Below are 11,662 nucleotides of genomic sequence, written 5' to 3'. Positions count from 1 at the left end.
TTGGTGGACAATAAAACCTATCTTTTGTATTCAGGGCCGGCTCAAACGTTTTACAGGCCCCGGGGCAAAACTAAAAAAATGACCCTTAACATGTGAAACTGTAATGTTGATATTGTAGCTACTAAGTAATATAAAACAATTTTTTTTTGGAAATATAAACATAACCATAAAGTAAAACAGTCTTGATTCTTTTATAGATTTTCTTGAGAATGAGATGATTTGCTTTCACAAAAATCTTCACAATATAACATGTTCTCCCGAATCTGAAAAAAAAAAAAAAGCAGCAGTCATCCTAAAAAGAAATGCAATCATAAGAAACGTTTTTTTCGAGCTTTACTCGATGCAAAGTCATGGATAACAGTTTCAAAATCAATGCTTTCTAGAATATTTTTTTCAATGCATAAAATAGCTAAACCATTCAATCTTTCTTGAGACATTGAAGATCTTAAGTAATTTTTCAACAACTTTAATTTTGAAAAACTCCTCTCAGCTGAGGCTACAGTCACTGGTATAGTCAAAAGAATTCTATAAGCAATTGAAACGTTCTGATAACAACCCACACTTTCAACAAACTCAAGATCTTCACTAGGTTCTATAGATACATCAGGTAGAGTCGTTTGCAGCATTCTCAGTTCAGAATAAAGATCATTCAAATCAACATCAGAAGAATCGCCATTAGAAAAAGTATTGTAAAAGTTAGTGCAATGAGTTCGAAGCTCACTTTCATCTAATATTTTTAATTTCAAAGAATCAAATAAAAACCCAAAAACACTTTTAAACTTCATCATTTGATCAAACCTACTCTTCACTGAAGTTAATGCCATGTCCACAACAACTAAAAAGTAATCAACTCTAAAAGCATCTTCACCTGATAGTACTTGTTCACCTGAATCAGTTTCATCAAACTGTTTTTTTCTAAAGACACTACGCTTATTTGGGAAAACAGGATCAACATCCATCTCATGAGCAATATTTTTAGCTACATTCAAACTAGAATTGAACCCTTCATCTCTATACTTCTCAAAAAACAGAATTACACCTTGGAGTTGTTTTAAAGCATTGTCAATGCACATAGATTTAGACTGTAAGTTCTTACTAACCGAGTTAATAGCAAACAGAATTTCATACCAAATGACCATGCCAAGTAAAAATTCAAAATTATCAAATGCCATAATTAAACTTTCAGCATCACTTTTTGTCATAGCATCATCACATGATTCATACAATTCTATTAAAGCTGACCTTACTTGCAAAGTTTGAAATCTGATAGCTTTCACGCTGTTAATTCGGCTTTCCCAGCGAGTATTGGATAATGATTTCACTGTAAAAAAAGGAACATGGTCAAGCAAAATATTCCATCTCTTTGTAGAACCAGAAAACAGGGTATATATGCGTTGCACGACTCCAAAGAAAGAAATAGCTTTCAAACATGAATGAGCCATATCACTAACCACAAGATTAAGACTATGACAAGCACATGGCATATACAAAGCTTTTGAATTTATGTCAAGCAATCGTCTTTGAACACCTTGATGTTTTCCTTTCATATTAGAACCATTGTCGTAACTTTGACCCCTCACATTATCAACATCAAGAGTAAGAGACTTTAGAACATCTAATAATTTTTCAAAGAGCCCTAGACCAGATGTGTCATCTACCTTTAGAAACTCCAAAAAATACTCTTCTACTTTAACTTTTTTATCAGACATGTTCACACATCGTATTATTAGAGTCATTTGTTCTTGGTGACTCACATCTGGTGTACAATCAAGAATCACTGAAAAGTATTTTGCCTCTTTGATAATTGCAATAATAGAATGCTGAACATTATGAGTCAAAAGCGAAATAAACTCATTCTGAATATTATGACCAAGATAATGATGATGAATTTCATGATTTTGAATGCGCCTAATATGATCTTGGATTATCAAATCAAATTCTGCAACCATTTCAATAGCTCCTAAAAAATTACCATTGCTATCTTGGTAAAGTTTCTCATTTTTTTCCTCTAAAAGCTAAGCACCGTTTAGAAAGAAATTTTACAATAGCAATGATTCTAATTAAGACCTGCCTCCAACGTTCTTTTTCCTTAGCAATTTCTTTTTGCAATTCTTTATCAATTGTCAGATTCTTTTCAAACCTTACTTTCAGCTCATTCCAAGTTTCCATATTAGTCATGTGTTCTATACTTCTCTCATGATCTTTAAGCCTCTCACTAAGATGTTTCCAATCATTAAATCCATCATTTGCAAACATATTTGAGCAATTCTTAGATTTAAACAATTTGCAACAAAAGCAATAGACTTTATCCACATGTTTTGAGTAAACCAACCAATTTCTATCACTAGTTTCTCCATTGCTCATCTTTCTCATATAATAAGTATATGAGAAATGTCTAGAATACTTATCTAAAGGAAACACAAGATTCATTTCTCTTTTGGGCCCTTTTTCAATTAACACATCTCTCATTTTGTTGTCAAGATTTTCCCAATACCTAGGATCATATATGTTAACACAAGAACTTGGTTGTTCAAAAAAATTTTGACTATCAACATTAGATGCATTTACCACATTATCATGCTCACTCAATTGACCAATAGTATCACCAAAATGATCATTTGATTCAGGAATATTATCCACACAATCATATTTCAAATTTTCTGCAGCATTCTTTTTTATGACAAATTTATCTAAAGACCCTCTTTGTGACTGAATAAACAAGTCACGGGTTCTTTTTTTCTGCCTTTTTTTACATCCAGAATTTTGTCCAGTCATGATGCAAGCTAAGAGTTTAGTAAGAGGAAGAGTACACCTGGATTTAGGAATCAAATTGCTGAAGACTGAAGCTAAAAGTGAAAGCTGGATACCTGAAACAATAAAACAAAATCAGTGATTCGTCCGTAATTCTTTATGCACATGTCTTTTCTTATAGTTTATACATGTAAAATCGTCTTGCTTATGCAAGAATCAAAGAAGCAAACAAAAAAAGAATCAACAATTTTTCTACAAGATCAAGTGTAGAGAAAAGCAAAAAAACAGGATAGTAAACAAAATCATAAGGATCACTTACAGAAAATAATCGAAGATGCAAGAATCCTTGAAGAATCAACGATTTTGAGATCTTTTGAAACTGTATCGTCAATGGTATATGAACAGTTTTTAGAAGAGAAAGAAAAAATTTGATAAATACAATTATGCCTAAAAAAACTCACCATTAACGGCTAACCACTACTTAATGCTAACCACCACTACTTGAAATTCAATTGCTTATAGAATTCTTTTGACTATACCAGTGACTGTAGCCTCAGCTGAGAGGAGTTTTTCAAAATTAAAGTTGTTGAAAAAATACTTAAGATCTTCAATGTCTCAAGAAAGATTGAATGGTTTAGCTATTTTATGCATTGAAAAAAATATTCTAGAAAGCATTGATTTTGAAACTGTTATCCATGACTTTGCATCGAGTAAAGCTCGAAAAAAACGTTTCTTATGATTGCATTTCTTTTTAGGATGACTGCTGCTTTTTTTTCTTTTTCAGATTCGGGAGAACATGTTATATTGTGAAGATTTTTGTGAAAGCAAATCATCTCATTCTCAAGAAAATCTATAAAAGAATCAAGACTGTTTTACTTTATGGTTATGTTTATATTTCCAAAAAAAAATTGTTTTATATTACTTAGTAGCTACAATATCAACATTACAGTTTCACATGTTAAGGGTCATTTTTTTAGTTTTGCCCCGGGGCCTGTAAAACGTTTGAGCCGGCCCTGCACAAAACCAACATCTTTTTTTTTTTTTTTTGGCTTTATTCACCCCACATGTTCGCAATATTTACAAAAATACCATTAAATTTCTTCTTTTTTTTTGAAAATAATTTTTTTACTCTCTTAATCTCATCATCTTCAAGTATTTACATGATTGTCATTGCCATCAATACCCCAACCACAATGAACAACCAATTTGAAGCTCTTAATGCACCTAAAATCGATTTACACTCTCTCTTTCTCACTTGTTATGAACTAAAAACAACATCTCTTTCACTTTGTCTCCATATTCATCCAAAAAACTTAAGCTTTTGATTCAAAATTTTTTTTATGGTTGATAGAGCCATTCAAGCATACTATTCTTGGTGGGTTACTTTCGTTTGAGATTCTGGGTGGTTGGAGAAGACTTTGTATGCTAAGGAAGTCATCTCACTAGTTTAAGGTATGAAATTGTATTTTTTTCCAGATGTGTTCGCGTAGAAGACTTACCCGTAAGTAGTCTGGCTATAGAAGACTTACAGGTAATAAGAGACCCCAATAACCCGTATATAGTAGTTCCAAGGAAGAGCGTAGCATCTGTGAAAAGATTTGACCATCACAATCCCGGGAAGAGATTGGTAAAACCCAAAAACCCAAACGAATATTCCAGAAACTTTAATTGAAACCAATCTGTAATTGATTCCTCCGATCTCCATAACAAAGCCAAGATCTGTAGATTGACAATCTCCAGACATATTACCTTCCCTTCTCTGCGATACCGTCTTGATTAGAATCAAAATCACGAGTAGATCTCCTAAGATCCCGTGATTCCTTAACCTCTTCCTTATTCCCTTATCCCTTCTCAATCTAAGCCATCGGAGAATCCAAACGACTTTCCAACCCGCCAAGCCAAACCCCTCCGTAGACGAAAACTCTCCGCAAACACCGAGATCACCGGGATCCCACCACCGCGAAGCCATAAAAACCTCGATCGCCTTTTCCATCGCTTATCGAGAGAGAGAAAAAGCATTTTTTTGGTTAATTCATCTATCTTTTAAATGTTTAATTGTTTGTTTGGTAATATAGATTATATTAGGTAATTTTAGGATTAGTTTCCTTTTTAAAACTTAAATTAAAGAAATGAAAATTCAAATACCAACAACCAATCAAATTAAGAGAATTAATTCTAAACTTCACCTATTAATAATGACACATAAGCAAAATCCAATTAAGTGACTTCTCAATTCATATATAGGCAACTATTAATAGAAATATGTTTTAAATCGTTCATAAAATTATTTCAGTAATATCATATGTATTTATATGTATCTATTCTATATTAATATAATGTAATATATGATATTTAATTGTTTCTATAAACAAATTATGTTAATTCATCTATCTTTTAAATATTTAATTGTTTTTTTCGTAATATAGATTAGATTAGGTAGTTCTAGGATTAGTTTCCTTTTTAAAAATTAAATTAAATAAATGGAAATTCAAATACCAACAACCAATCAAATTAAAGAGAATTAATTCTAAACTTCTCAATTAATATAGGATAATATATCTTATTTTCAAATATAATTTTAAATATGGACGAATACTTGGCATTTTCTGAGTGTCTCACCGCTATTTGAATGATTCATGTTATACCTAGAATGACATGGAACTAAAAGATTATAATTTCTAGTTGGAGTATATCATATATATATATTTATATTTATTTATTTTTGGCAAAAAGTTTTTATATATGTCAATACAAAATAAAAAGTGATTAAATATGGAAAAATGATATAAAAACACTACATATTTTAATTTATTCATTTAAAATTGTCGTACAAAAAAGTTCAAGATAAGAACACCATAATTTAAGAAGCCCATGGAAAACAGTTAGGCTGGCCTCCATCCCGTCTATCCCTGCATGGTGCTGGCTCGTAGATGCTCCAAATACATTCACTGCAGACTCCAACTTTGCTTTGTGGATTATCATCTCTATCAGCTCTAAAAATATCGAATGTTGCTGTATTTCCAGGCCAAGCAAAGCTACATGTGTATACTGTTGTTTTGCGAAGGTTAACACGAAATCGGAAATCAAAACTATCTCCAGGTCCAAGTGAAATCACTCCCTTATCTTCTTCTTTGTTCATGCAATGCACAATCAATGTCGCACGCGTTACAAGTTTGTTGACAATCACAACATGTTTTGCTGAGAAGAATGCAGAGGCAAATTACGTAGTTGCGAGAATGATCATAAATGAAATTAGCATAGAAATAAAATTTTGATTCCTTGGGGAAGCCATTGTATTTTTTTTTTCTTTCTTGTGCTATTATATTTGTTGGAGAGTAAAATAGTATTTATAGAATAAATGATATTTATTGCAAGGCGTTTTGATTAGAGAGAAAAGACTTGAAAATCATATCGGTTATAACATATATTGTGTATACAATTATCTTGTTTGGTAACTTATTTACAAATAAATGTGTAGAAAAGAAATATCTCAATTATTAATTACTTGCCTCATTAAGAAGATTTTATTTTACGTATTAGTTAATTTATTTCTATACAAAGATTTTTGGAATATATTTTGACGTTTTTGATAAATTTAAAGCCCAAGTTATTTGATAGTTTCTAAAAATATTAAAACATATATAATTTCTTTTATACTTCTTAAGAATATATTACATAATTGTGTACTTGCTAATGATATATTAAAGCAGTATACAAATATTTTTAGAAACAAACAATATGTGCCATCAATTTATTATTTGACTAATATAGTATCTCTTTTTAATTTTTTTTAACTATTGATTTTTATGCCTATTATACCATTAAGTCATTTGTTATCGAAAATCTTAGTTAAGAAAAAAAATTGTTTTCAACTGAGCCAAATTTTTTTTTTTTTTTGCAAATTGGCCATTAATGAGACTTACTTTTTCAACGTTACATGAATTAGTAAACAAATTTGTTGCTATATTTAATTTATTTATGGCCAAACTTTACCTGATTTTGTACAGTTTTAATTACATTTCCACAGATATTCCACAAATTCTTTTATTTATAGCGAAAAATTTATGTAATTATGGTCTATTTAATTAATGTCCAATATATTTGTTTATTTCGTATGACAATTTTTTAATATTATTTTTGATATGATCATTTAAATATACTGTTGTCTCTAAGTATTTATTTTATTTTATATGATTGTAGAAATTTAAAACTTTTTAAACATTCAAGATAATCAAATATTTATTGGAAATATGAACATACATTACTGTTTACAAACTCATTTTCCCCCTAAAAATGATGCACCATTGGAAAAGGTTTTCCGTCATTTTTATGATGTCCTTCAAAATGAATAAGCCTTTTATTTATAAATTTGTTCTTAAAATTTTATATAATTCTGTTTTATATTTAAAAGATTCAACATTTATGTTTTATTCATTAGAGAAATTATTAATACTTTAGTAAATAATATATAAAATTGTTTTATAATTATTTTAGAATTAATAATAAATTGTGTTTTCTGAAGAAAAAATATGAGAAAAACCATTGGAGCAAAATGCAAACTCATTTTGAGAGAAAAAATGATGTAAACCATTGGAGATGCCCTTACTCTTTCTTAGCCTAACTCATTTGACATTATTAAAACAAAGAAAAATATATGAATGAAAATTTATTAATCGTTTATAAAAGAACACACATAGCTTTTTATTTTACTATACTAGTTTTTTTGGTCCATGCTATGTGCAGATTATATATTATAATTTTTCTTCAATTATTTGATCACTATATATTTTAAGAGTTCAACATATTTTGGAGCTTCTAAACCAAAATTGTCTAAAACATTAAAGCAGATGAAGATAGATATTATTTGTTGTTTATATTGTTATCTTGTTGAATTTGATGTTATTTTAATGTTTTTGGTATACTTATAAACTGCTTAATTTGGTTGAAGTTAAAAAAAAAACTGCTTAATTTGGTTCATTGTGTCCCTTTGAAGCTAGTTATAACATATATTTTCTGAGGTCGAAGTAAAATAATGTTCCAGTGTTGAGGCGAATAATAACTGTCAACATTGTTTAGAAAATAAATTAGAAAGAATCAGAAGTGGTAATGCATTTTTATTTCTCTTCATTTTTATATATGTTGGCCCAGCTTCCTGGGGAAGAAACTGATTTACTGAGGATACCAACCTCATGTTCTGAAAAGTTTTAGTTCTCTTCTTATACTGGTCCTATCTTGTACGCAGCACTTATACGGAGGTGCATGCATAAAAGTTATCAGTCGGCTAACAAACAAGGAGAAGCTCCGCGAATAGAGTAGATCAAACCTGAAATAATGAAGCCTGCTTGATCAACAGGAGAAGCCTAAGTTAATTTTGTCATTCGATTTTACTAGAACTACAAATATAATTATTTTTAGTTTTTAAGTCTGAATTTTTTAGTTACAACAAAAATTAGAATATTTCAGTGATATTCTTCAAATAATTTTATCAAAAACATAAATAATGTATATGTATATATTATCAATAAAGTTTTAATTTTGGTAAGAAAAGAAGATGTAAATGTGTTAGATTGGTAAACTTCAAAATATGATTTATAGATATTTTTAGCATTGGATAATGGTGGATTTTCAAAATTTTGATGATTATGTTTAGTTGGCTGAAATATTAAAATATTTAGCTGGTGCGACAACTAGATTAAATTGACAAGTTTTTGTAATATTTGGTTTTAATAAAACTGTGTTGAAATTTTTTATTCGCTTCAATCTGATCTTTTCATTTTAAATTAGATAATTTGAAAATGATATAAATATCATAATATGCATTTTAATTTGATAGAAACTAAAATCTAATAAATTATTGTTTGCATTATTTTATTATATAGTATTTGACTTTTTGAAACATTGTAAGGCCATATAGATTTGGGACAAAATTCAAACAAGAAGCTTTGCATATATGTGAACAAAATATGACAGTTTTATGTGTTAATTTCATGCTAATTTATTTGTTTTGATATTTTATATAGTGGGTGTATGAAATTGCAAAGCGTTAAAATCTTTAAGTCTCTAGAATAATTTCATGTCAACTGAAAAACACTAATCTCTTAGTGCATACATCATTTTTTATTTGAGAATAAATTTCAAAATTATCTCTTCACTGTACACCCTACGTTGACCATATTTCTTCAGTCTTCACCTTACTTTGACCATAACATTTTCACCACCAAAGAAGCTCGTACGAGCAGTTTAATTAGAAAATGATTTAAACTTTTTTTTGTTAATTATGGAAATTTTCTGGGTTATGAAAAGTAAGTTTGATGGAAGACATACTTTGATGAAAAAAAAGGAAGACATACTTCATATATGCTCCTCTGCTCCTGCTCAATCTGCACATATTCAATTTAAAATGCTTGTAGACAAACTTGATGATGAAACGAATGCTGAATCCAAAATGAATTCTGACTGGGTGCACACACAGCATAAATGGGTGCATGTGGAACCCCCTCTCTCCTCACACTAGCTTCACCCTTGGATGAAACATGTTTTCGAAGCAGAGTCTGACCTGAAATTTTGGGGATCCTATCCAAAACGAAAAAAAATATTTAATTTTTATTTTTAATAACATTTTTTGAGAAAAAAAAGTATTTAAAATTATTTTTTTAAGATAAAATATTTTTTCTTTACTTGAAAATTTAAAAGAAAATTTTTCGTCTATTATAAAAAAAATTTGTATATAATTATAATTTTTAAAATCTGTTTTAATTATTTTTTTCTATTTTACATTAAACATTTATATATTTAGCATATAAAAGAAAATTACTTTTTTTAAAGGACTCCACAAAATTGGGGTTCTATTCAAATGTTTCACAAGCATGGGGTCAAGCCCGGCTCTGTTTCGAAAAGAGCACGAAAACTATGCACCTCATTTTGGCCACCACCTTAATAGTCTTCAGAATTATATAAGGACAAGATAGTGTTCTCATAAGCAGCTGAGCGACAAAGTTATGAGAATCTAGGGATAAACGCAGCTGTTGGAAAGCTTGGGAAAGACAGAATGCGAATTCCAGAAACTTCTTAAAGAGAAAAAAAAATTCTTAAAGACGTTTCACCAAATAACTTTGAGAGAATGAACATGCTATTGAGGGTAAACTAAGAATAGATTGCAAATCTAAAAGATGAGATAAGGTTGATGTCAGCTCACTAGCAACTCGACACTAAGGAATTTGAATCTCAGGCACAGCATCCATATCTCTGTCTTTATTTGAAATTATCCCACAATCCTACATTAAAAATAGACATTAGCCTAACATATATAAGACAATGCTCTTTCAATCTGCTGCCACATCATTTGCCACATCATTTTAAGATAGAGCAAATGCTAAGACATAACCAAGTGGTACTGGTCAATTGGTAAAGAGGCTCCTCTTTGAGTTTCCGCCCTGAATTCAATTTTCTTTGGCCACCTAACCGTGCCATATTGATCGAATAGTTAGTTTTTGGGAATTCTGCGGTTATAAAATATATATTCTACCACGTCACCTCTCCAAAAGAAGATTTTTGTTTGTTTACGCAAAATAAGAAGCTCAAAATGGGACGTAAAGGGCCTCCGTCATTATTAAATGTTACCTCACCTATCGTTTGCTTTCGTAACCCAAACAGTCCTTCTCTATGTTTACAATCTGCTCCTCAAATTTCATTATTTTCACTGCAACTTCTGTTACGCCTCTCCTCAAAATTTAAAAAAAAAAACATGTGGAGCCAAACGACCATGCTCAAGTGATTTATAGAGGTGAACGCTACATTGCTAACAATTAATTTGCTTGCACTGTCAATATTGAATATACAAACATTAAATCATATTTTTGCATCTAACTGATTATATATCCTATTTTCAAATCTAATTTTTAATATCGGGATGGATACTTTGCATTTTCTGAGAGGGTCTTTGCGATTTGAATGATTCATGTTCTACCTAGAATGACATGGTAGTAAAATATAATAATTTCTAGTTGGGGTAAATGCACAAGAAAGAGTGATAAAATATGCAAAATAATATCAAAAACACTATATTTTTATTTATTCATTTAAAATTGTCGTACAAATAACCTCAAAATAATAATAACTAATTTAAGAAGCCCATGGAAAACAATTAGGTTGGCCTCCATCACGTCTATCCCTACATGGTGCTGGCTCGTAGATGCTCCAAATACATTCGCTGCAAACACCAACTTTGCTTTCTGGATTATCATCTCTATCAGCTCTAAAAATATCGAATGTTGCTGTATTGCCAGGCCAAGCAAAGCTACATGTGTATACTGTTGTTTTACGAAGGTTAACACGAAATCTGAAATCAAAACTATCTCCAGGTCCAAGTGAAATCACTCCCTTATCTTCTTCTTTGTTCATGCAATGCACAATCAATGTCGCACGCGTTACAAGTTTGTTGACAATCACAACATGTTTTGCTGAGAAGAGCGCAGAGGCAAATGACGTAGTTGCGAGAATGATCAGAAATGAAATTAGCATAAAAATAAAATTTTGATTTCTTGACGAAGCCATGGTCTTTTCTTTCTTTCTTGTGCTATTATATTTGTTGGAGAGTATTAAAGTAGTATTTATAGATTAAATAATATTTTATTATTTATTACAAGGCGTTCTGTTTAGGTATAAAGAACTTGAGAATCATATATCAGTTATAACATACAGTAGAATCTCTATAAATTAATAATAATGAGATTTTGAAATTTTATTAATTTGTAGAGATATTAATTTGCAAAATTTCCTTGTTTAGAGTTTTTATTTTAAGATATATTTATTCTAAGAAAAATATTTGATTTTAGTGTATAGACATTAATTGTTATTTTTTAAAATTTAAAATTTATATTAATTTTATTATATTATTTGGTGTATACAATAT

The 11,662-nt window shown here is 29.8% G+C and overlaps 1 protein-coding gene and 1 non-coding gene across 2 annotated transcripts; both read right to left on the bottom strand.

Moving 5' to 3' along the window:
• Positions 1 to 3,805: 3,805 nt before the first annotated feature.
• LOC108868984 lies at positions 3,806 to 6,043 on the bottom strand. The gene has a single exon (XR_004449335.1). It is a non-coding gene; the product is annotated as an S-protein homolog 5 (transcript).
• On the bottom strand, positions 4,203 to 11,662 carry LOC103828599 (S-protein homolog 5-like). The gene has a single exon (XM_033275245.1). The coding sequence runs from the start codon at positions 11,302 to 11,304 to the stop codon at positions 10,873 to 10,875; it is 432 nt and encodes a 143-aa protein (XP_033131136.1). The 5' UTR covers positions 11,305 to 11,662; the 3' UTR covers positions 4,203 to 10,872.

Source organism: Brassica rapa, chromosome A07 (genome assembly GCF_000309985.2).
Source record: "Brassica rapa cultivar Chiifu-401-42 chromosome A07, CAAS_Brap_v3.01, whole genome shotgun sequence".
Taxonomy (NCBI): Eukaryota; Viridiplantae; Streptophyta; class Magnoliopsida; order Brassicales; family Brassicaceae; genus Brassica; species Brassica rapa.
The sequence above is the reverse complement of the archived record's forward strand: the minus strand, read 5'-3'. Positions and strand labels throughout refer to the sequence as shown.

Coding starts and splice junctions, on each gene's coding strand:
- LOC103828599 (XM_033275245.1), bottom strand. CDS start 11,304: ATGGCTTCGTCAAGAAATCAAAATTTTATTTTTATGCTAATTTCATTT.